The 25,453-nt window shown below is 43.4% G+C and overlaps 2 protein-coding genes across 2 annotated transcripts in view; one reads left to right on the top strand and one right to left on the bottom strand.

Moving 5' to 3' along the window:
- The window catches only part of daam2 (dishevelled associated activator of morphogenesis 2), a 139,691-nt gene extending 125,679 nt beyond the window's left edge, over positions 1–14,012 (top strand). The window contains 3 exon segments of the mRNA XM_083792351.1: positions 914–1,045; positions 7,876–8,046; positions 10,371–14,012. Coding sequence (XP_083648477.1) covers positions 914–1,045; positions 7,876–8,046; positions 10,371–10,583 — 516 coding nt within the window. The 3' untranslated portion in view covers positions 10,584–14,012.
- Positions 14,013–19,396: 5,384 nt separating this feature from the next.
- On the bottom strand, positions 19,397–25,295 carry adprs (ADP-ribosylserine hydrolase). The gene is made up of 6 exons (XM_083791443.1): positions 24,865–25,295; positions 23,623–23,719; positions 23,240–23,447; positions 22,586–22,773; positions 21,509–21,609; positions 19,397–20,466 (listed from the first exon to the last, which is right to left on the bottom strand). The coding sequence occupies exons 1-6, from the start codon at positions 25,061–25,063 to the stop codon at positions 20,093–20,095; spliced, it is 1,167 nt and encodes a 388-aa protein (XP_083647569.1). The 5' UTR covers positions 25,064–25,295; the 3' UTR covers positions 19,397–20,092.
- Positions 25,296–25,453: the final 158 nt, after the last annotated feature.

Raw genomic sequence — 25,453 nt, 5'->3', positions numbered from 1 at the left:
TGTGTATGAGAGAGAGAGAGCGCACGCATGTAACTCTACATGTGCGTGTGTATGAGAGAGAGAGAGGGCACGCATGTAACTGTACATGTGCGTGTCGGCGTTGCATGTTTTCCACCCGCCGGTTCTTCTCACGTCTGTAATTATGTTTTTTTTAGAGCATGCCAGAGGTGGGCAGTGGGTGAGGTGTTTAAATGGTGGTAATGTTCCACAGCCATTTAGAATGCAAAGACTTTACATTTGCTAAAACAAACGGACAGATGGACAGACAGACAGGCAGGCACCCAAAACAATTAAAATAAATTGGGTGCCCTTTTTCAAATTCCAGACCCTGCCCCTCCACTTCCCTCTGCACGGTCCTGGCAGTCCCAGGCACGCCTTGTCCATACTCAAGGAAGTAGTGTCATGGATTAGACAGGGGGCGTTCAGAGACCATCCTGGTGGCGCCGGAAGCCGGAAGGATAGTTTGAGAACCACTGAACTGACCTAATATTTAGTATGTTTCCTACCTGAAGTGTGACCTTTACAAACGCTGTTATTGTTTGCTGTCTGGGGTTGGTTTTGGGGTAATTCCCTGCCACATACTAGCGTCATGTCCGGGGGGTGTACTTGTACATCACGTCCAGGGGGTGTACTTGTACATCATGTCCAGGGGGTGTACTTGTACATCAATCTGCCTCACGCTACAGAAACAGGAGATAGGCTCCTGCCCTATGGGCCTCATGGCTCGGCAAGGCTTACTTACTTTCCATTTCTTTTTTTTACTTTTTTATTTATTAACGCCCTACTAAGTAGTGGTTAACCACTCGGGTCCTAAATCTTTCTCATCTCTCATCTGCCTGCCCCTGCATAAACCTCAATCTCCACCCAATCTCTCAAGAACACCTAATGGAACTTTTTGTTACCTCGTGTCCAGGAGCTGCAGTACCAGCAGAGCAGGACGCGGGAGCGCGGTGACAAGTTTGTGGCGGTGATCAGCGACTTCATCACCGTGGCCGGCTTCAGCTTCTCTGAACTGGAGGATCAGCTGAGTGAAGCCAAGGACAAGGTACGTCAACGAGGCTCCACAAGAACCAGAGATAGGATGGCATGAAGAGGTTCTGTCACTCGGTGTGTGTTGTGTTTGCATATATCGTCGCTGTTGGGCAAAAGCTTCTTATCTCCATTTTCTAACCTTTTGTGTTTTTTTCGTAAATGAATGGCCTACTTGTCACACAAAAGCATCAAGAGAAGCAGATCCACAAGCTCTAAATTTGTATTTGTCACTGACTTGGGTACAAGCAGTGAAATGTTGTTGGGACCAATACATATTGTTCAAAAGAGTGTTTTATTCACACAGAAAAAGGTTCCAGATTGCAGCTTTATTAATACTGTGTAGGAAGAGAAGAGAGGAGTCTTTGTGCATCTCTCCTGTTGAGTGTGATGACTTCACCAGCTCGGGGAATCCCGCCATTCAAATGTCTTCTCGTTTTCCCTCCTCGTCCTGGCCCAGTGTTTCTTCTTTTTCACATACACACATTTCTAACACGTTTTTCCCCTCTTTTCTTTTGCTCCGTTTTCTTTAAAAATACATGTTGATGGTCTTTCCTCCCACCACACTTTCCATCTCCATCTCTCACTTTCAACTCTGGAAATAATGGCCTTTTGAACCAATCAGACCTGTTTTCTGCTGTGTATTTAGAATGTACGTATGTGAGACAGTGGGTTTGGCTGCGGACCCCCATCTGAAAATGTTTTGTTCCAGGGACCCCCAGAAGCAAAGATTTTTGTCTTTTTAAAAACAGAATTGAATGTTTTCTTTTTATATAAAAACAAGGCAAAAGCAACAGCCAAGATCCTACACTAAGTGTTACTTGAACTCAGAGTAACCACATGAATCCTAGCATCCATATTATGGGCCTGTTATAATAGGTGAACATTATAGGCACAAACAGCAGGTTTTCAAGCTCACAGCTTGAGCTTGTAGATCAGTTATTGACAGAGATTATTCTATTTTACTAGAGATTTGGTGTAGAGGGGGAAAAAAAGAAAGAGACCAAGTATAGTATATACTTGGTCTTATATTGTGTATATATATACTATACTTGGTATATTGTCTTTGTCGGGGGGAAACCTTATGTCCAAAACCTTTTTAAGGATTCATATATTTTTAAGTAGCAGATCTACAAGCTCAAAACGTGTCTCTTCACACCGCATTTTGGGCTTGGAGATCTGCTACTTTTGATGCTTTTGTGTGATGCTGTACTTATGATCACGTCATATGGTGTTCATTTACGGAAAAAAACATAAAGTTATAATATGGAGATAAGAAAGAGGTTTCTGCCCGATGGCAACGATATAAGTTTTTAAATGTTTAACTTTAAATGAATGCTCAGGAGGACTTTGCTGTGTAGTAGATCAATCGAAACAGTCGTGCCGCGAGGACCCAACACAACATCGTCAATGATTTTGGTCCAGTCAAAGAGAACGATTTAAAATAATGGCCCTGGCAGCCATTGCAGAGCCCATGTGTATTATGTTTCTCTTCTCACTGGCCTTAGTTACGTTTATTTGTTTTTGAGAGGTTGCTTCAAACAAAACAACCAAAAAAAGCGGTGAAAACGTCTCATTTGGGTTGTCAGGGTAAATGAGCTGGAGAGCTGTAGAGCCAGTTACCGCTGCAAGACAAAAGGACCTGTGTTCAGCGGTCCAAACTCTCACACTCCCTGTCCAAAACAGGGAGGTGGAGTGTGTGAGTGGCCGTGCTTGCGAGCACGTGTGGCTACATCGTCACCATCGGGCAGAAACCTCCCATCTCCATATTCAGGTTTTTTCCCTAAATGAACGCCCTACTTGGCCTACTTGATCACACTACAGCGTCACACGGAAGCATCAAAAGTAGCCGATCCACACGCGATGAGTTTCGAGCTTGTGGATCTGCCACTTTTGCTCATTTTGAAATTGAATAATTTCGACATATGAGGTTTCCACCCGACAGAGAGGATATTGTTTGTGTGTTTTTGGTATGAGGTGAGCGGAGGTTGACACATTTACTCACTCGCCTGTGGATGTTCTGTAACACTCCGTTACGCTCCAGCGGAGCACAAATACGGCAGTGCGCGACGCGTGCACACAGTTGGGACATATTCTTTGACAACCCTATTCTGGACACGTCGTAAAAGGTGAACGTTCGGCGAGAATTGCAGGTCCATAAGCTCGCAATGCATTGTGACTCGTGAGCTTGAAGAGCGTCTATCTTCGGCCAAGAGATTTGGTGTAGCGGGGGGGAAAGGGAGGGGCCATGGTACCCCTGGGGGACCACGGTCAACCAAGTTTAATAGAGTTGAAGTGGTTCAGGACTGGAGTTTGAGGCCAGTGACCTAGAAGTGCAGGCTCCCACTGAGGCTCCGTGAAGGCTCTGGAGCCAGGGGTCATTGCATGAGGCGGGTTCCTTCCAGGGGGTCCCCAGCAAAAATGAATTGTACCCCAAAAAGTATTTATTTTATTATCAATTACACGCTCCATGAAGCCTTGAATTCATGGAGATTTCGCATTTCAAACGGATAATTTGATGACCGGGTCGTCGGTTTAGGTCATATTGGCTCAGAAAACAAACAAAGAAATGCTTCATGGGATGTGTAATTTGATAGGAAATACGTTTATCTTTTTTCCTTTTAATATAGCATCAAAAGCAACGCATCAGTTGGCATCAGTTTAAACACTTTAATCCTATATACATAGGCTATACATCTCCACAACGAGTTTCAATATTCTTTAAACACAAAACGTCTATGGGGGAGGGGGTCCCTGGCGCTCTTTTCAGTGTGTGTGTGTGTGCGTGCTCGCTTGCACGCATCGCTCATCACCAGACATTACTACAAGCATTACAAAGGATTACAGTTGTCCGAGGTCATGCGGTTCAGTGGGCCAGAGGTTTGTGCAGCAGGGGAAAGGGAATTTCTTCATCCTGAGAGACTGCTGGGGTTTACACTTGACACGCCTACACTCGGCCTCCGAGACAATGCGAGAGATTCAGTCTCACAGCGAGAACAAAACATGGGCAGAGAGAGAAGCAACATCTGATCTCTGAACCTGGTGGCCCCCAATCAAAGGTCCAGTTGTCCCGTGTTGTTATAGCATGTGATGGAAAGATCAAAACAAGATTGTTTCACTGGGTCAAACGTCAGCCTATAGATATAGATATATAGATATGAATAATATCGTCTCTGTCGGGTGGAAACCGTGTATGTCCATAACTGTTACTTTTCCAGATATCGATTAAAAAGCGATGTGTCACTTTGCGCCACGTTTTGTGCTTGTGGATCTGCTGCTGCTTCTTTTTTTTGTTATTTTTTTTTCTTTTCGAATTTTAGAAATATGCAAGACATGAACAAATGACACGCGAGACAAATAAAGGTGAAATAAAAACAGAAAAACAAAAAAATGGAAAAGCAGAAGAGGCTATGGGATGTACAGCAACAAGTAACACATTTTACAGGATTTTGGAATCCTTACATTCATTAACAATTAGGAAGGACACAACTCATTATTCACTCTATATCTAAATAATCTATCCATTTCCCCATCTTCTTTCACCCAGATCTGCTACTTTTGATGTTGTTTTGTGACACTGTAGTATATCAAGTAGTAGGCCATTAAAACACAAAAAGTTAAAATATGGAGATAAGAGGTTTGCAGTAGTGCTTTTTTACACAATAGCCTTGTGTTAAGTTTGGGCCCCAATATAACAGCAATTTATTTCTGTCGGGTGGAAACCTCAGATGTCCAAAACTGTTACTTTTCAGGCTTTTCGAGCTTGTGGATCTGCTACTTTTGTTTATCATCGTTTAATGCAATCATATATACGGCTTTTCTGTTTGGATGTATGGGCTGTCAAGGCCAGAAAGTAGGTTTTTTTTTGCCACTCAGTAGGCTAGGCATTACCGCATAACTTCCGGGTATGATCGATGATGTCACGTGCATACCATCTATTTCCTCTACCGCCCTCAGTGCTAACTACAGTATCGCATGAATCATCGCTGTGCAGAGCCACTTGTAGGCCACAAAATTACCGTAATAGGAACACACTCAACCCTGACATTAGAACCAATCTTGAAGGAACCCGGCTAGAGGTCCAGTGCACGGCGTGTTATGCTCAAAACCACTAGCTTGAACAGCAGCCGCAACGTTTTGAAAGAAGATAGGCCTAGCACATGATGATCATGAATGAGACGCTATCATTCTGCAAGAGGAGTGGAGAGCAAGCATGGAGGAATTCATGGGAAAAGCCCAACTCATTTAATTAGATTCTAGGGTGTGTTTTTCTGTTTTCTTTTTCACAAGCTCACTTGTGTTCTTGGTGTTGAGCTCAAACAAGAACTGTCTGTACAGGAAGTCTAGCAATCAGGGAAGATCACTCAAGGGCCACATAAATGAAACCTACAGCAGCATTTGTCTGCAAGCTGGATATATTTTTTAAATTCTTGAAATCTTTTCACGTATTGTGACACAATTAAACATACCCCTATGAATGGATTCACTTTTCTAGTTTCTTTTAAGATGGTTGAGGTTAGCAGGCTCTTCTCGATCACAATATGGGGCATGGGTGTCCATAATTACAGCTCCGTTGAATCAAGCTTACTGAATGGAGAGGCATCGTCCCTCTTCTGGCTGTGGGTGTGCTTAGCCAAGAAATGTAGGCTAAATCTCAAGACATCCATGGGAATGGCTATGCTCCATTTTTCTTTAATTTCACCACCATTTTTCTTTATTAATGGCCACATCAGGCTCACACGTTATCAGCAAAACGCTTCATCAAGAGCATCATGTGCCGAGTAGAAGCATTCCAGAGGAATGCGTCAGCACAAATGGTGCTAAGCTGTCTGATTAGGAAGGAACTGGGCAGCTGTTTAGGGGAAGGTGCCATGGGAGAGCAGACCACGCTGTAGAGACCAGTATTCCAGCGGTGGTGCATTAACCGTGGCCCATCCTGGAACGGCGTGTAAAACGGCGATGGATTCATGAGGCTTACGTTCACTGTAAATCCCACAATAATCTGTTGACAGCTGTCCCCCATCCTGTGCATTTGATCACGACATGCCCACGGAATAAACGAGAACATCTCATTCTCCTTGAGAGAGAGGATAGATACAGTAGATGGATTTATTGATTGATTAATTGATTTTATTGAATACTTTATTAATGGTTTGCAATACGTACAGAGGCACAGTTACACAATAATACAAAATCCCCTGTGGGCTTGTTTTCCATCGTGGTCCTAGGTATTAAATTAATCAAGATAGAACAGATTAGTACAGAGCGAGCACGAGCATCAGACCTCCCATGTTCATCTATGTACAGTACAGTACAGTACTGTCTTTTTTGCATACAGTAGTATGTGTGTGTGTGTGTGTGTGTGTGTGTGTGTGTGTGTGTGTGATCGTTCGCTTTTGTTTACCCCACCCACACCAGCTTTCTCTTGTGTTAATGTTTACTCATTTAGCCAGAGAGGAAACAAAACTATTTGACCAGACACATAATTACAGGAGAGAGGGAAGGTTTCTATGGTGATCAGCCCATAATGACAGGCCCATTTGCACATCCTTATACAAGCAGAACCACAGCTCTGTTCTATTCAACCAGACCCTCCACATACTCTGCTATGTTGTTGCTGTCGGGCAGAAACCTCTCATCTCCATAGTCTAATTTTTTTTTTTTAACGTTCAAAAGTAGCAGATCCGCAAGCTCTTGTAGATCTGCTGCTTTCGCTGTAGATTTATTTGAATCCTGAAAAGTAACAGTTTCGGACATTATGAGGTTACCACCCAACAGAGACAATTAGTCAATTAATCAATTGATTGAGGGGTTTGGTCTTAGTCGTCCGAGATTGTGTTTTTTGTTTAATTCTGCCAGTCCACACTATTGTGAAATCAACATCAGTATGTTCAGTTCTCAACCTCGATGTGTAATATTGGCAGGGACAACCTGTGTGGGGGACAGTCCATAATAAATGAACTCCTCTCCCTCAACAACCGCTGATTATGTACACTTAAAGCAATTAAGGCATCCAAACCGTCCATGTTCATTTAACCCCACGGAAAGTGTACAAATGGACCTGCAAACCATTCTCGTTCAGTTGACTTTCTCTGGTTAAATAAAAACATTCAAAAACACTGTTCGTACTGTACCCGAGGGAATTTGAAAGAAAAAGAAAAACATGTGAGGGAAATTTAAAGTTTAAAGCAAAAAGGCCGATTCCTGCTGTCCACAAAGCGTTGGACAGCAACAGGGGCAGAGGGGAGGGGATATGCTGCGTGCAAACAAACACATAATGCTTGTTCTGTGGTGCGCACTGTGTGAGAAGTGAGTCACAAGGGATGTTTCACAGAGAAACTCAAGTATATGGAAACATGTCCATCCTAACTGTGTATGGGTACAGGCTTTAGCGGGCGGACATTGTGTCTGTTATCGCCTAATTTATACTCTACATACCTACCCTTTTGATTGGTTGAATGCTTTATTGGTCACAAATGTAAACGCCACATGGTACAGTAAGGCATTAAAGGCTAAAAGGAAAACACAAAGCAGTCCCGGGGACTTGTTTCCATTGTGGTCCTATGTATTCAACATAGCATTAAAGATGAACACAAGTCATTAACAAATACACAAAAGAGAAAACGGCTGCCGTGTATGACACCTCCTTTCGATGAGTTGTTCAGGCCAATTTTTAAGGTAACTAGTGATTCACATCATTTAATGGATGGTGTCGGCTGTCGGGGTATTCCACATTTTGCAGGCAGAGTAGTAGAATAAGAATTTTCTCATGTTTGTTCTAAATTCGTACATACCTAAACTCTTGTACCTTTTATTTCACTTTTATATTTTTTTCTGCTGTCCCAGTTTTCCACATCCCTGACGCACTTCGGAGAGGACCAGGGCCGCATGCAGCCCGACGAGTTCTTTGGCATGTTCGACACCTTCCTGCAGTCGTTCGTGGAGGCCCGGCAAGACCTCGAGAACATGCAGCGACGCAAGGACGAGGAGGAGAGGAGGGCGCGCATGGAGGCCATGGTGAGACATGGGCAGTATTTGAAATACATGTATTTGAATTTTGAAATACATATTTGAAATACTTTTTTGTATTTCGCTGGGATGGAAGAAGTGAGATGTATTTTGTATCTAAATACTTTCAGATTGAGTATTTTCTGTATTTCAAATACATAAAATACTTTTTTTGTTTTAATGTAATTTTATTCTCAAATGGACACATGTTAAACATTTACACTGCCTCAGGTTAAAACTGTAGGGGCAAAACCAGGGGGGCAGTCAGACAGATATTTCATGAAGCCACTAAGGAAATCTGGACTTCCTGAAAGTTCATATAATGGCCTGTTGTGGCGCTGTCATTGGGCCCAAAAAAACCCATAGCTCCATAGAGGCCCATGTATTTGGGCCCAACTTCACCTAGACTGTATTACCTTAATAAACATGGTCATGAATACTTTCTGCTTCCAGTCACTAGTTTAAAGTCTCATTTATCATGTCATAATATTCTTTTTGGAAAATTATGGTCCCATTTATTTAAAGAATTACCATAAAGTCGCTCTGTCGTTCTGAGGGGCGTGTCTACCATTACAGTCTATGAACGGGAGCCACCCCCCGTTCAGTCAAAATAAAAACCAAAGAAGAGTAAGGGGGGGAAGTCCCGCCTCGTTGTCTGGGCCAGCCAATGGCCAGCTGGGCCAAAACGGAGCCAGCCAATGCCCAGCTGGGCCAAAACGGATCTAGAAATATGGCGACTTACAGTGCAAGGAATTACAGGCTTCATTTTACGTCCATGTTAGACCCGGGGAACGCTTGTATTAGACATTCTGAAAGGTCATTAATTTAATATTTGGCAATCAATTATGAATTTACTTATCATTATACACATGTATTTTCATGTATTTTCAAAATACAAAATACGTATTTGTATCTCAAATACATTTCTCAGACCAGTATTTGTATTTTGTATTTAGATACATTTTTCGACCCAGTATTTGTATTTTGTATCAAAATACATTTTCAATGTATTTTGCCCACCACATGTCCCTATGCAGCGGTTCCAGACCTATTCTGGAGTAGTGCAAAGAAACTTTTTTTTTCTTTTAAGAAGAGACACGCTGGATGCCTTGTATGCGCGAAAAACAATTTGTGATACTTCTTTCTTTCACTTTCCTGAGCCGAGTATTTATTATCTTCGGTCGTTCTGAAACGGTGTTTGTCCAGCCGACTCTCATATACTCCAGTGTTATTTTGCCTAACTTCCGCTGTGAGTTCGCCACGTACCACAGTGTGACGAATCTGTCGGCTGGAATTGCTGGATAGAGAAAATGGCGTTGGTGTCCCTTCCTTATAAATAGGGTTCCTTGGCGGCCAGCCCATCTGACCACTCAACACGGGGGACATTCACTGCATGCATTTTTCAGAGCGTGTTTTATGTTAATGTTCAATTAATGTGTTTCCGGCTTGGATCAATGGAACCAAGTTCCTGTTTATCGGTATCATAGTACACACTTTCTTTCTTCATTTTTTTAAAGGATTTAAATACATATTTCCTTAACATTTATTTTATTTTATTTTATTTATAACATATTTCTTTTATATTATCATTAAAATCTTGTGTAACTATTGCAAAATCCTCACGGGTTGGGAATCGCTGAGCTAGTGGGATTCATTCTGTCTTGTTTCTCACCCACATGGTGCACCAGGCAGCATCGAGACAGTTCAGACACACTAAGACCGACACTAAGAATTATACCGGAGTTGAACCAGATCCGACTGAGATGGAGTTATGTGAATAGTGTGCGAAGGCGCTTAATACAGCACAGACCCAAACATGAAACAAGGGCCTTGAGAATATTCCACACAAATACAACAGCAGTCTGGGAGAGCCAGGCAGTGCTCGGAACAAAACCCTTCTCCAGACATCCTCAAATCTTTGTTACATACAGACACTTGAATTCAAAACACACTTTCTCTCTCACACACACACACACACGCACGCACGCACGCATGCACACAAGCTTTTCAACTATTGCAGCTTGAGTTAAACCACAGCCCGTTTACATGGTGATGGGGCTGATAAGCAGCTGATTAGCTGGTAGACTTGTCAGCAGAATTCATAGGAACTGTTTAATATGTGATTCAGTGGTCTGGTTCTGGATCCATGCTTCTCTGTTTATGTTCCAAAGCTGGATGGAATGATTCATTTTCTCTTCCTCTTTCTTTGTCTTTTTGTGTCTCTACAACTCTCTTCATTGTGCCCTTTTTCTTCCTTTATGTCCTTCCTTCCTTCCATTTATTTTACCTACCTTCTTTCCTTCCTTCCTTCCGTCCAAACTGTCTCTCTCCAGCTCAAGGAGCAGAGGGAGCGCGAACGGAGGTCCAAGAAGGGCGGTGCCTCCGACGAGGTGGGAGGAGAGTTCGACGACCTGGTGTCGGCGCTGCGCTCGGGCGAGGTCTTCGACAAGGACCTGAACAAGTTCAAGCGCGGCCGCAAGCGCTCGGTCAACCAGCTGGTGGAGGGCGGCGGGCGCGAGAGGCCCATCACCAAGGTCAACTACTAGGCCTCGGAAACGAGACAGACACCCTGCTTACCCTCCCGTGGTGGTGTACATTTCTTAAAAGCGGTGACGTTTAACTTTCGATGCCAGGCCCGCAAACTGAGACCATACCGGTCAGTGATGATGGAAGGAGGACAGGTTTACGCATTTAATGGTGGGACTGAACATGTTTAGTAGCGTGTAATAACAGCCATACCATTTGAAGGAAGTAAGACTGATTCTTTCATCGCTTTCGCAAAGCTCTTTCCCCATCACAACTTTATTTCCTGGACTCCTGTAGCGTGCACAGATCTCTTGAATGGGACAAAGACCACTTGGGATGGACAGACGGACAGGCCACTGTGACAAATGGTCCCTCGTGTTTTTCTTCACCCTTTTCAACACTGTGCTCTCTCACCCTTTCGTTATCTCACTCGCATTCTCGTAGATCACTTTTCCTTTCACACATAATTAGGCTGTTACCTCTGCAACATCCACTGTGGTGGGGCAGCCCTATTTCATAGGAATCCGGTGCTGAAACACGTAAGATATCGGGGATCAGCCAGTCACACTGTACATAGAGGCGAGGATGAGAGAGAGAGAGGTTAGGCTGATCTTGGTAGTCTCTCTCAAACTCCTGTGGAAATTCCGGAAGGGGATAGCTTGGAGCCTGTGCCCAAGCCTCACGTCCATTCTGAAGCTCGGGTTCGAGGGTGTCCTGCGGACCAAAAGAGGCCTGTTGGAGTTCTCTCCGTTCTTCTCCCGCACATCGCTGGCCTGGTAGACAGTGACTACACACAGCCCGTAGGGGTCAGAATGGACGATTGGACCACTTAAACCCAAATGCCGCCGGATTGTGGGGGAAGCTTTTGCTGAGAATAGCCGATGGACAAGCTCACAAAGTACGCGTCGTGAGCTTGTCCATCGGCTATTTTCAGCGTGTGCTTTGCCCCACAATAACAAAAGACACCAGTATATAGAGCCCTGTGGGACTCCGGCCAAACATATTAAGGGTTAAGTGGTCAGTGCAAATAATGGAGTACGAGTCCACGAATCCCCTCCCCCAGTTCTTTGAAAGTTGGATGTCTGGCATTTGAAGGGACTCAGGAAGGATACAGTTAGCGGTGGCACGTGGTTTTGGGGACGACGACGACGACGACACAGTGGTTCAAAGTGGGCTCACATTGGGATTCACCTCTCCTCCCACATATACCTGTTGTACCTCGTCCTGCACACAGCATTCCCAGGGGGAGCCCAGTATTCCCGGAGGGCAGTTTGCTGAGGACAACGGCACTTCACAAGGAAAAGCAGCCCCTCGGCACAGCCACCCTACCTACCACCCCACCCAAAACAAAGAGAAGACAATTTAATGTTGACTGCGCCACGGGGTTGGGGCGGGGCGGGGGGCTGTCAAGGTTCACTTTATACTCTCTTATTTCTTCGGTGGTAAAAAGAAAAAGAAAAAAAAGGATTGTTTTGGCATAATCCAGTGCCAAAGCAGCGAGAAGATATATATTATGTATTAATAAAACAAAACAAAAAAAAACATACTGCAATTTGGCATTTATATATTTATATTTAGATGCAGACAAGCTAATTGCAAAGATTTTCTTTATTTTATGTTTTCATGGCATTTTTTGTTCTTTGTACACACTAATAGTTACGTCATTTGTTGGTGTTTTAAGTTCACATTGAAAAAAAAAAAAAGGTTGACATTGAAGTGGAATTCTTTTACATTTTTTGTTGTGCTTTGTGCAAAAAAAAAAGATTGCTTGTCCATTTCACACATCCATGTCTTGTTTGCACTACACTATTTCAACAAACTGCCAAATTTTTAATCCTGTTGTACGGCGACCTTGTATTATTATTATTAAAACCCAACCCAAAGTGTTATTGGAAAAGATTCATTTTCTAATCTTACTCCCTGTAATTATATGCTAAAGGAAAGCTAACAAAAAACGGGACAAAATATAATTAATTGAAAACACAGTTTAGTCCCCCTTTTTTGTTATTTGAACAGCTCACATTTCATCCACACACGTTGATTGACGCTTGTTCTGTGGGGCTACAGTTAATGAAAACACTGTGTAGGAACTAAGAAGTGCGTAAACTGGCCATGGGTTCAACATTCAGACTTGTTTTCATCAATGTCTTTATTAGGAACGTATAGGCCGATTCTCCCACAAAAGATAACGGTTTGTGTGAAAGCTTGGCACCAAGATTGATGCTCATGCAGTGGATTTCTTGTCTTTTACGTTCTGTTCTGCATTGTAAGACCTGACCCCAGGCGTCTATCCTGCACATGCTCCTGTAGGGTGTAGGGCACAGCGCAGTAACGGGGGTACAGTGCATTACCGTGGAGAGGCTTAGATGTAGATTATGGTTATTAATACTGTAATAAACATTGATGTAAGGATACAAAGGGCACCACTACCTTTCATCCCTGTCATATTAGTCATTAGGTTAGGTTTCCACTCGACAGAGACAAATATACTGTACAAATTTTTTGTGTGGTGCTGTTCCTGTCAATAAAGCTGTACCAAGATAATGACTTAAAAGGGACTAACAGGACACAGGCCCATGTATCGCAGCCCACACCGTTTTTGTTTTTTGTTTTTTTTAGCAAGTACTATGGTTTTTTATATTTCTTAATTCTTAGCGGTAGAAAGGACAACGGCTGCGATGCGTTTGGACTGAACCTGAAGGTCCTTCCGATTTTTGCCTTGGGACAGCGTTCAAGTCCTCTGATGGATTATGGCCCATTTATACGTACAGCGGTGTCCCCGTGCTGAAACTAGCCGATCTACAAGCTACACAACGTGATAACGGTGTGAGCTTGTAGATCGACTGTTTTCTAAGCTGGTTCACGATAAAGTATGTATATGTCGCAGACGGAATGGCATCACTAGAGAATGCAAAAAAGTGCTATACAAGTCCTCCACCCACGGGGAGTGGCTGGAGAGATGGCAAGGCCATTACTTTTCCCCCGTGTGGGACAACGTGTGAAATGATGAATCTGTTCAAATTCAGAAACGCACTCCCAATTCACAGGCGAGATAAGGACAGAGAGAGACAACGTTACAGAGCGGGGGAAAGGCGTACTGAAACATACAGGGGAACGCAGAGAGCTAGTATTAGATTTGGTATCACTGGCCTCAATTTGTAGCATCATACAGCCTACTACAGTATGTACACCATAGCCCCCGACAGAAAAAGAGAGACTCAATTAGGCTCTGTGCATTTCTGTAGTCCTGGGTTTTCGAGAAGGTGGGATACCTATTTCCCGTGCCTGTTCATTTCAGCGGCAGATTTTAACTGGAAAGTGGAAACACTAAAAAATTCCGGTTCAAACCTGCTGCCAAGCCAATCAAATGGAGCTATGGGGAAAATGAACTGGAACAGGAAAGGGGTGTGCCACCTTCTGAAAACCTGCGTCTACGGTTAATGCACAGAGCCTATTGAAAGTTTAAAAAAATAACTAAAAGGTAACTATGGACTTGTCCGAAATTCCATCGAAATCATTGATAGAATCGTTGGTGCAGTCCTATAAAGAATCTCTGTTTCCAAGGAGTAATAATGTTTACATGATTTGATCAACCTTTTCTATTATGGTCTGGTCTCTCTTCAATTATCCCATGCAGTGACTGCAGTCGTGTTAAAGGCTGTATGTGACGGGCACACAAGCGCAGTAAGAGGATTGGACGTTTGGCTTGCTCAGGGTCAATTTGGTAAGGTATGCTTTTGGGTCCGTAACTCCCGAGTTGGTTAGAGTTACAGACCTGTAAGATACCCTATGTTGAGAAACGGTGTCCTAATGAATGTATTGTTCTTTTGATGGTTTCATGAAATGCCATCCAGTAGATCTGTTTAATTTACAGCAGGACGGTAGAATGCTTGGGCTTTACAAGCATGCAGATAAATCAATAGCCGCTGGCAACAAAAAGTAAAACATTTATTATTATATTAACAATTTCAGTGAACCCTGAGCAGCTAGTAGGTGGAAGCTGACATTACGTTCTCCATCTTTTTAAAACAGTAGAACATAGGTCTCAAGAGATGGATACTTTGCCATAGAACTTTTTCTGAACTCACACTGGCTTGGGGGGTAACAAGTACATGAACAGAAAATGAAAGTTGTGCAGTATCCATTCATATCCAGTATGTAACGAAGATCTTTAGGCTTTTGATCAAAATGAGTTTCCCCTCCACTTCGCCCATTTTGCGCTCGTCCTTTTGTTTTTTTCTTTACACTTTGTAAGTGCCTGTTGCCCCGTTTCCACACATGTACCATTCCTGTTGCTAGTTGTTTACTTAAGTACTTTACCAGTGCTGGTGGCTTTCTCCACATCTCCACATTAACCACTTAAACCCTCTATACTTTGTAAAACGGACCTGCGATGCAACTGTACTCTTTTTCATTCTGCACCAAATCCCGTTGCAGATTCGGTATACAAGCTATACAATTCCGATCAAAATTATTCCAACATTTTCAACCTTTTTCCAAGATCTTTCAAACTTTTCTGCAAATACCGTAGCTTATCTACAACTGTATATCGGCTATTTTTCAGAAGCCAAAGTATAAATCCGGGTTAAAAAGTGGTTAAACTGATATTACAGTATATGAACACGTTTTTCCCGGGCTCACCCTGGAACCCCCTCAAGGACCCTTGCGGGTCCCCAGACCCCACTTTGAGAACCACTGGGTAGAGCACATTAGATGCACAGCGCAGAAAGGTTCTTGGCATTTTGTGCATGCCCCACGTTTTCAGATGTACATTTTTATACCAAATAGACAGGGACAGAGACTGTCCGATCCTCTGGAATGCCCTCCCACCCTCCCCCAAACTGGAAAAATCAATTGGGTCCCAAGTGAGGAGGTAAAACAATATGATTTGCCTTTCCTCACTCAACATCCTCATGTACATTTGAGCTGTTCTATTTTCCATCCTCTGTTTTCTTTGGCTATAGAGCTACTATGAGAAGTTCAGTAACAGACTTTGACAGTCTCTCAAAACATTATTTGTTTTTTAATCCAGAGCTTTAATCCATAGTGTATGTATAGTCTATTTACAAAGCGGTATTGCTAATTTTCTGTCAGTATTATTTCATGTTTGTATTACTACATGTTTGGATTATGTTTATTTGGCCATTGACTGGCTGATTGGGGTGCGATGATAGAAAAACGAGAGGAGTGAAGAATTGTAGCTTGTTCAATGCACTTTTAATGTGGGACATTTCCATTCCCAATGCCATGGCATGGGCTCAGTTACCCCCGAGATGAGAAGCGTGCAGCTTTAGAGGAGAACTGAATGGTGGAGATAGACCGCAGTGAGATGGAGACAGAAAGACAAAGTTGCAAGTGAGGTTCGGTACAGTAGGTAACGGAGTGGACTAGATACCGTAGTTCTAAAGTGGTTTTAATTTAAAGCCCCCCCCCCCTATTAACTCTGAGCGTATTCAAGTGGAACCAAATGGAGCCATAACGGGTCAATTTGGTTCCATTTTAATACGCTCAGTTGTAAGGGTCCATTTGGAGGTGGGGGTCCACCTCAATTGGAACCCACTTTAAGAACCACTGGGGAAAAGACTTAAGGGGTGTACGTTTTTGTTAAGGTTTTTATTCAGTAAGAGGGGTCTCCCCAACCTGAAATCGTACACACACCGCCTGCAATTAAGTGATGAAAGATTGCTCTGATGTATGAGAACGCAGTGAGTTCTAAAGCCTGATTTACGTATATTTTGTGATGGTGTCGCATGGCGAAAATAGAAGCTCTACAAGCTCAAAATGCATTGCCATGAGATATGTTGTGAGCTTATAGATCTACTACTTTTGGTCCACGACAGGTTACAAAGTAAGCGTAAGACCACTCATGTTCCATCTGTCACTTGCTTCTCTGTAAGAAAAGGAGACATAACCACACGTCTGTTAAAGTCACTGCACTTGGCATCGACCCGCATGCCTAAAGAAGGGTGCACAAATTGTTGTGGTCTGTTCTCGTTTAATATTTAAAAAAAATAAACGCTTGCAATATCACCTGTTACACAAAAGATTTTTACTGCCTGAGAAAAGTTGCACCTGATTTTAAAGGTTGTATAATTGTGAGGAGTCAGTATTTTTATGGTTAAAAAATGAATAGGTCCTCCACCGAAATATGTATAGTTAAAAAAAGAAAAGAAAAACATTTGTACACCATTCTTGATGTTTGAAATAAGATTTAGAAAATTACAAAAAAAAGTTTAAAAGTTGAGGAATGTTACATTTTCCTGTCAATTGTACCTCTATTTATTTGCCTTATTTAGTTTGCTATATTTTGTATGTATACACAGCATTACAATAAAATGTTATATTAAGAATATGAATATGAATAATTATACTGTGGTCCGTGTATGTTGGATAGATTTCAGACTTGTATAAGAATGAGAAACATTCTTTTCCTTATTCATTTCTATAATTTTATTTTTGTTTTGTATCTTTTTTTTCTTGCCCTGTGTCATTTTGTAGGGTTACAATAAACTTTTGTCCCTTACAAAGTAGTTTATTCTTATTTTTTACACTTTGGCTCAATGTGGTCTAATATCACGGGCATGGCACATCAAATATGGACTTGAGCAATCTATGCCACACAGTCTACTGACATGACTTAGGCTACTAAAATATAGATTACAACATTTACATTTACACTTGACCTGGCCTGGGCCGTGGTGGCTCATCGGTCCAGGCACCCTGGCTGGTAGCCCAGTCTGGCAGTGTGCCGCGGGTTCGACTCCAGATCTGGACGGACTTCACTGCATGTCACCCCCCCCCCCCCCCCCCCCGGGCCATCTCTCTCCCCATTTCCTGTCGGCCTACTGTTTATCCCATCCCTCTATAAAATATATATATAAAGGCAAAAGCCACAAACAAATCATTAAAAAAAAAACATTTTCACTTGACCTTAGGGCAAATAAAATGATCCACAGGAGTCCAGGACTCATCTCTCTATATCATTTGATAATGGCATATTAAAAAAATGACTTGTACACCCAATGAAAATATAAACTTCACAGAATATATACCACTTCGAATTATAACAATCGGTTGAAGATTATCTGAATATCGCACAAGTAAAACCTCAACTTCTTTGCAACTGTCCATTGCTGAGCACTGGCAGTGTTTTACCTATAGGCCTATTTGTGAGGACCTCTGCTTGGATTCATGGTGAGTGGGGCACCGACGATCTGCAAGCTCACAACGCGCTGCATGTGTACGAAACACTTGGAGCTTGTAGATCCACGGCTTGCTAAGCCGTGTATATCCACGAGCCGTCTCTCTCAAAGAGAGAGAGATTTTTACCTGTACTATATTTTCACCTGTACTTTGAGATTTTTCCTGTACTTTTAAACAGAGAGAGAGAGAGAGGGGGGGGGGGGGGGGGGTAAAGTGTCTAGTTATAGTGAGAGTTGAGGGGGCCCAAGGGGGGTCATCAGCCTCTTTTGTTTGAGTGTGCTGGGTCGTTACTACAACAAGAACAACAAGAACAGATCCACGGAGGCAGGTTGCCAGAGGTTGTCCTCCCAGTGCAGCGAACCTTGGTCAGCTGCCTGCAGAACCATTGGTTAACCACTTGGTGGGGCTGCTTTCCCAAATTATCAACACACTACTAGGCTTACAAGATATATTACAAAATTAGGTTTGGGATTTTTGTCTTAATTGAAAATACAAATGTTATCTTTATATGGACATTTACATTTACGCTGTCTCTGTGGATGAGACATGAGATTTCCAAAGGGGAAAACATGGTGTTACGTTTGCAGTTCAAACCAACTTTGTGCAAAGCTGCCCAGGTGAATATCGTCTCTGTTGGGTGGAAACCTCAGACTCAAAACTGTTTTCACAGGTTTCAAATAAATAAAAACAGGCAAAAATTGCAGATCTAAAAGCTCAAAATGTGTTGCTTTGCGCTTTGAGCTTGTACAAAATAGCTTATACACAAGCTATTTTGGATACTTTTGTGTGACACTGTAGTTAGTTAGTATGATGAAGTAGGGCGTTAATTTGCAATAAAACACAAAAAGTTAAACCATGGAGACGATATGACTTCCTGCATTGGGACTACTTTTTCAATCCCACTCACTCGCACATGATCTCTGACCACTCCTGTCAACCAGGGGTGTAGCACCAAATTCTGGGCCCTCGGAAAAGCAATCACTGTGGGCCCCCACACACATTTTTGTGTGCAATCAATCCAGGCTTTGAGGCCCCCCACACATTGGGGCCCTAGTAAGTGTGTTCCACTTTCCCCCCCCAGTCCGACGGCCCTGCAATAGTGAAAACTCTTGCAATGTGACCTCTGCAACACCGCTTTAAAAAGATTTATAGTCTATAGTCTCCGCCAAAATGACTAGTAAAGTCTGTCATAAATGGTGGAGATCTGGCTGGCTATGCATTGGATTAATCACCTTAAACCCTCCTATAGTTCGTTGAATATTAACCCCAGGAGACTATATTTTCCCCCTCTACACAAAATCTCTTTGTCGAAAATACCCAATCTATACATGCTGTATATCTGCTATTTTTTGAATAGCCAATGCAAAACTCTAAAATGGCACAGATGCTTTCCCGGTTTTAATGGATTAAAAATGATATAAAATTCATAAACCAGAAAATGTGTCCCAGTTTATGTAGCTACTGTACAAAAAGCCCTATCATGCATTTTATCTTCACTGAAAACGTACAGGCGATTGCATTGTTAAAGGTTAGTTTATCTCCTATTTTCTCACATTTTCAATTTCTTAAATTATATTTCTATCCACTTCTAAAAGGGGTACCAGTTGCATAAACATTTCCTTACACAATGTCAACTTCAAAAAGTTTATTAAATAATTATTTCTCCCATCAAAAAAAAGGATAAAACATGTCATGATCAATGTATAGTGCAACCGTCACGACAAAACGATTGTTCGACACAAAACAGGGAAGACCACAGATGATGCATTTGCATTAAGTCTGTAGGGGTGTGTGTGCGTGTGTGTGTGTAATGCACATGCATGTACTGTATGCACACAAGGTTTTTTGGTCATCCATCTGTATTGAAATCCAGCATCAGGTTAACCAATAAGCCAGTCAAATATTTAACACATTTTGAATTTTAGGGCGTTGTATTCAATTTCTAGTTTTACTCAGATGTTCAGTTGCTTGAAAAATAGTTTGTTAGCCATCACTGTTTGTACTTATCAGTTCGATGTGGGTTGGCTTATATAGTACTCATAGGAATGCTAACAATCAGATTTTAATCTGATGATTTTAATGTAAGTTTCCCCCCAAATGTCAATCTGCTAAAGTGCTTCATAAAACAGAAGAGGCTAAAACATAACCTGAAACACCAATGTGGCTTTAAGTGTCTCTTGAATGTGTGTGTTCCGGGTCAATGTGTGTGTGCGCGCATGTGTGTGTGTGTGTGTGTGTGTGTGTGTGTGTGTGCATATACACTACAGTATGAAGTGCATCTTGTCTTTCTGTCTGTGTCCCTCCATACAAGTCCATTTCAAAAACATCACTCCGAATCTCTCTTCTTCTCTGTGCAGCTCATAGTGTCTGACCCGTTGCCCTGCTTTCCTGTCCCGCTAACTTCCCCCTGTGGCGACTGGCAATACAGCATGTGAAGGCGCTCTGCGGTCACATGGGCATCTCCAGTTCCCTCGCAGCACTTGATCCACGTCAGTGGAATGACCTCGATGCCATAGTGGGCCCCGGCGATGGCCCCGGCCATGCACGCTATGGTGTCTGTGTCCCCGCCGAGGGCCAGGCTGTACGCCATTGTCCTCTCCAGGCCCCCGTAGCGCTCCGGAAGGCCGTCTCGGGGCTGCAGACAGTGGAGCACACAGAAGATGGCGGTGGGGACAGAGTGGAGCGCAGCGATGCCGTTACCTAGAAGAAGAGACAGAGTGAGACGGCAATAATAATAATAATAATGAATTGCATTTTTATAGCGCTTTAAAGTGCTCAAAGCGCTTTACAATGGTTCATTCATTCATACATTGGGAGGTGAAGCGGCGAACAGTCGACGCCAGCGTCCTCACTTCCCACATTCACACACCAATGGTGGCGAGCTCACACCGACCAACTCATTGGAGGCAATGTAGGGTTCAGTGTCTTGCCCAAGGACACTTCGACATGTAGACAGGAGGAGCTGGGATTCGAACCACCGACCCACGGATCATTGGACGACCTGCTCTACCTCCTGAGCCACAGCCGCCCATGACAATGACAAAAAATCGGGTTCATCCTCCTGGGGGCCATGAATGTGCTCCGCAAGAGAGACTGTGCATAACTGTAGTTCCCTTTTCCGTAAGAGGTAGTCTCACGTGGCCAGACTGTTGCCTCTCGCACTTTTCTAATGCTTCCATCATACAGTCTGGAGAACGGAAGCCTCCTCCCCACTTCCGTTTCGTCTTTACAGTCACGCAAATGTATCCTAATATAAATAGAAATCATCTAAGCATAAATAGCCTACTGCTAAGTAGAAATGTAAAGATATTTTAAAATATATTCTCGTGAATGGAAATGGCAACTTCCTTGCTCGGGTTTCAGGAGGGGAAGTTCCAGACTCTATATAGCATTCGGAGATTGTGGAATAGTTGTCTGGCTAAGCGAGACTACATAATAGCGAGACATAGGCATTTACTGTTCCGGTTCAGTTTTCAATAGCTTCATTTGATTGGCTCAGCAGCAGCAGATTTGAATGGGAAATTCATGTGTGTTTCCCGTTCAAATCTGCTACTGAGCCAATCGAATGAAGCAATGAGAAACTGACCCAGAACAGGACATGTTTATACCCCCTTCTGGTAAAGGCAACTACAGTTATGCAGAGGTTCAATTGTCAAGTAGCAATCAGCCCTCTGGAGACAGGAAGAAGATCAGATATTTATTGTATAGTACATACTGTATGAGATTTCTGATAGATACTGACCGAGTTCAGAGATGACCTCTTCTATGCTGACCTTACTCCTGTCCATCAGGTCTTTAACTCTGTGTAGACGCTCACAGAATGGCTTTTCTGCTTCTTTCAGGCTGTAAAGACAAAAGGTCGTCGTTACTCGTGAGGTCAAAGAGAACCACTGCTTATGATCAGGATTTGAACATTATATTTTACATCCAGACTTAAGACCAAACTGCGCGTCGCCTCATCCATGTATGTGTCCTCAAAGGTAGACCAATCACCAGCGCAACGCTCATGTGTCACAAAACAGAACCACTACACTGGATGGTTCACAAGGAAATACCTGGTATAATTGAATGTGAAACTCATGAATAGTTGAAAATAGTTCATCTCTTAATAGCACTTTTGTGCTTCCAGAACTGCTGAAAAAAGCAGCTGACCGGGTATGACGATTTATGACATCTGTTATTATGTTACGTGTTGGAGGGTATTGACTACACTTGGTATAACATTGGCCTATAAACTGTACATCACAAATACCTTGCATTCAAAACCAGCTAATTGCTCTGGAAGACTCTATAGTTAAATATGAAATTAAACACCAGGGTCCAAAATTGAGCTAAGTTCCTGAAGAACAATTCCTGAGTTTCAGGGAATGTTCCAAATAACTGGGGAAAGTTCCAGTGGTTGGTATCAGGCTAGGCTATACTATAGACAAGGAGGCCACAGAGTTATTACACTATGCATAATACTATGTATTTTTGTAATCACATTGGGATTGGGAGATATTCCTTTAAGTATTCTAAAGAAATGTACTGAATATTCTCAAACAACTTTTTTGCATGCAATGTAACATGGTGCGCATGCTTGCATTTGGTGTCATTAAAATAGTTCTAGAGCGACTACACTGCACATACAGTACCGGTAGGTGTTCTACCGAGAAGTAAAAGGTAAAGAGACATTGTGATTAGGTCTATACCGGTGCTTTAAGACAACGGGCAGAAAGGTGCATGAAATGAATGAACGCACGAGAACGGACAGAGAGACATCATCTTTAACGCTGAGTATGAACTATGAACAGGCCTTTAGGTATGAGTAAGTACTCACACTCTGGCGTCGCTGCGTGCAGACTCATCATCCTCCACCTCTTCCATCTCTTTGATCAGCCGGCTGATGAATTTCTGGGGCACATCGAGCACCCCCTGCAGCGAGAGGTGGACGGCCAGCGCCTGCAGCACAGCTCCATTATAACCCAAAGAACAGGAGTGGGTTAGCATGGCTCCCTGACAGGCAAACTGAAAGAGAGAAGAGACAGAGAACTCACTTCGAAGTTGAAACTACTCCCACTATTGTGGGCAATATGGATGAGACCGTTTGCATTCAACCTTGAGCCTTGTGGCCATGTGAAGACATTCAGCTACCTAAGGTAGCGTATCAGTAGTAGTAGTAAGTCAGAGAGGCTTATTATCTGTATCAGCCAGAGGGCGGGAGTCCATCCCCATTTTACAAAGCGTTAGACCCCTGGGAGATGGATTTCTGAGGTGGACTGTGGAGCACGAGACCTACCATCAGCTCCCAGTACTTACCGCACAACTACACAGCTACACATACGCTGAGTTGGTGGTGCCCGGGATCTAACCCATGACCGTGTAGTCGAAAGGCGACTGCTTTACCAATTGAGCTACCTGGACACCGTAGGCTCAGCTACCTTAGACCACTTGATAAGATTCAACAAATCCCCTCCACCCTCCCTGCACTCACCCTCTTGACATCTGCAATGTCTGGGAAAGCCAGTGCGAAGGGGGCCGCCCTCATAGCCCCCCCGTTTCCAAAGGAGCCCCTGCCGTTGAACTGATCCCTGGCTGGCTGGTATACATCACTAAGCTGTGGAGAGGACAGCTTCTTCAACACCTGGACCACTCCAGATCCATAACCTCGGCCAGGAGAAAGACTGTATTCCTTAGCAAACCTACAAGAGGGGTAAGAGATGTCAGTTTGTGCAACTGTGCTTGTGTGTGTTCTCTACAGACTTTTCTCTGAGACATTACACATAAACCATGATAAAAGTTGCAAGCGTTAGTTGCTAGCATCGAAACAGGTTTGCGCAGTGGTCAGTGTAGGTGGGTAGGGTACAAGTGTATAACCTGCGAGCCATGTCTTGCTCATCAAAGCCAGCACGGGCCAACAGTGACTGGACCACGCATCGTGTCATGGCTGTGTCGTCACTGTACTCAAGAATACCTGAACACAGGAAGAGACACACATTAAAACACATTGAGACCTGAGAGCAGATTCTACACTCTATAGTATTGCAGAGCTACCAACCTGCACACATTTTGTGTACCAACCACGCAATTCTAGGGGTATAAACACCTAGAATTGCGTGGTTGGTACACAAAATGTGTGCAGGTTGGTAGCTCTGGTATTGTGAAAAACCTATGTTTCAATATCAGTGGTCCTCAAACTATTTCATGTCAAGATAATAATATCTCAAACTTATGTACCGCTTTTCTGAGTACCCAAAGACGCTTTACATGTGGGGGCTTTACAGAGGTAACAACAAATTAAAAACAACTTAAATAGAAAAAAGGAAAAAAAACCCCACTAAAAGCTAAAGAACATTAAAAGACAGTGAAAAGGGTTAGCTAGGGAAGGCAATTTAGAAGAGGTGGGTTTTGAGGGTGTATTTGAAGGTTAGGGGCATCTCTGAGTGCCTTAGGGAGGGCATTCCACAGGGTTGGGGCAGCAAAGGCGAAAGCTCTGTCCCCCCCACGACGTACTTGATTGATTGAAGTATGTATTAACAGTTTGCAGAATTACAGTACATTTCAAGCACAACTCAATACAAAAACTGTTAACTGTGAGTGGACGACCCAATAAAGCACTACACGTGATGTTACTAACCACCACCAGTCTACCAAAGAGTTGGACCATTGGATGATGCTCAGCTGAACAGATAAATTGAGTTGAGGATAATCCAAATCCAATTCATATTATGAGACTATAGCAGCACAATTAACAATATGTTTGAGACATTTCTATTAATGTAGCCTCCACAAGTCCCCCAGTGAAACAGCGTGATCAGAGATTCTGCAGTTTTTGGTGACTGGTGAGTAGTCTCACTTAAACGGGGAGTTCATCATAATTCATACCCCAATTCAAAAAAAAAAAAAGAAAAAAAGAAAAAGCAACAGCAGAAGAGTAGGAGGTTACAGTCAGAACAGCATGAAGCCTCAAGTCCCAGTGTTGCTATGCCGCAGTCAGATGATTTTTGCTCCACATAGTCAATCATGTCATGTAATAATATGGGATCTCCTCCACCCACACTGCATGTGATGTGAACACATTCTGAATCCATCCCCTCCCTCTCGACCCCTCCAACTCACCATCTCCCTTCGTCTCGTCGTCCAGGCTGCTCAGATGCTGCAGCACGTTCTCCATGGGCACCTCCTCCGCTCCCTCGAACTCCCCGCCGACACAATCCCCCAGCGCAGCGCCCACCAGGGCACCCCGAAACCGGGACAAAGACGCAGGCCCCCCCGCTGCCGCTGCTGCCATCGCCCTCACTGGCGCTGTCATTGCCATGCATTCGTTGCCAAAGAAGCCCGCGCCCTTGATTTATTCTTTATCTAGTATTTCGCAATTCGCAAAATAAAACAAAATGAAGGATCCCACTGAGAAGAGGCGATGAGGATGATGGTGGTGATGGTGGTACCAAACTGTGTCAACATCAGCAACAATAACAACAACCTCCTCTCCTCGTTGCTGCTGGCTGCTGTGTCGCTCTGTCTTTTCTTCTTCCTGATGCCTGGCCTGCTGGTGGTCGTCGTACGTCGGCGTCGCGCTGCGGAAAATAGCCGATCTACAAGCCCACAGCGCGTCGCGGAAGCGACGCGCTGTGGGCTTGTAGATCGGCTATTTCCCGCAGCAGCGCGCAACGCCGCGGTACGACCGAGCTTCTGATTTGCTTGATGG

The sequence above is a fragment of the Protomyctophum parallelum genome (assembly GCF_964188405.1).
Source record: "Protomyctophum parallelum genome assembly, chromosome: 20".
Taxonomy (NCBI): Eukaryota; Metazoa; Chordata; class Actinopteri; order Myctophiformes; family Myctophidae; genus Protomyctophum; species Protomyctophum parallelum.
This window is presented reverse-complemented; position numbering and strand designations above follow the sequence as displayed.

What these genes read in the sequence shown, in the direction of transcription:
- adprs (XM_083791443.1), bottom strand. Translation starts at nt 25,063, where the DNA reads ATGGCAATGACAGCGCCAGTGAGGGCGATGGCAGCAGCGGCAGCGGGG. An exon ending in CGACGAGACGAAGGGAGATG is followed by an intron (nt 23,720 to 24,864) that starts GTGAGTTGGAGG and finishes TCCTGTGTTCAG; the next exon opens with GTATTCTTGAGTACAGTGAC. An exon ending in GAGCAAGACATGGCTCGCAG is followed by an intron (nt 23,448 to 23,622) that starts GTTATACACTTG and finishes CCCCTCTTGTAG; the next exon opens with GTTTGCTAAGGAATACAGTC.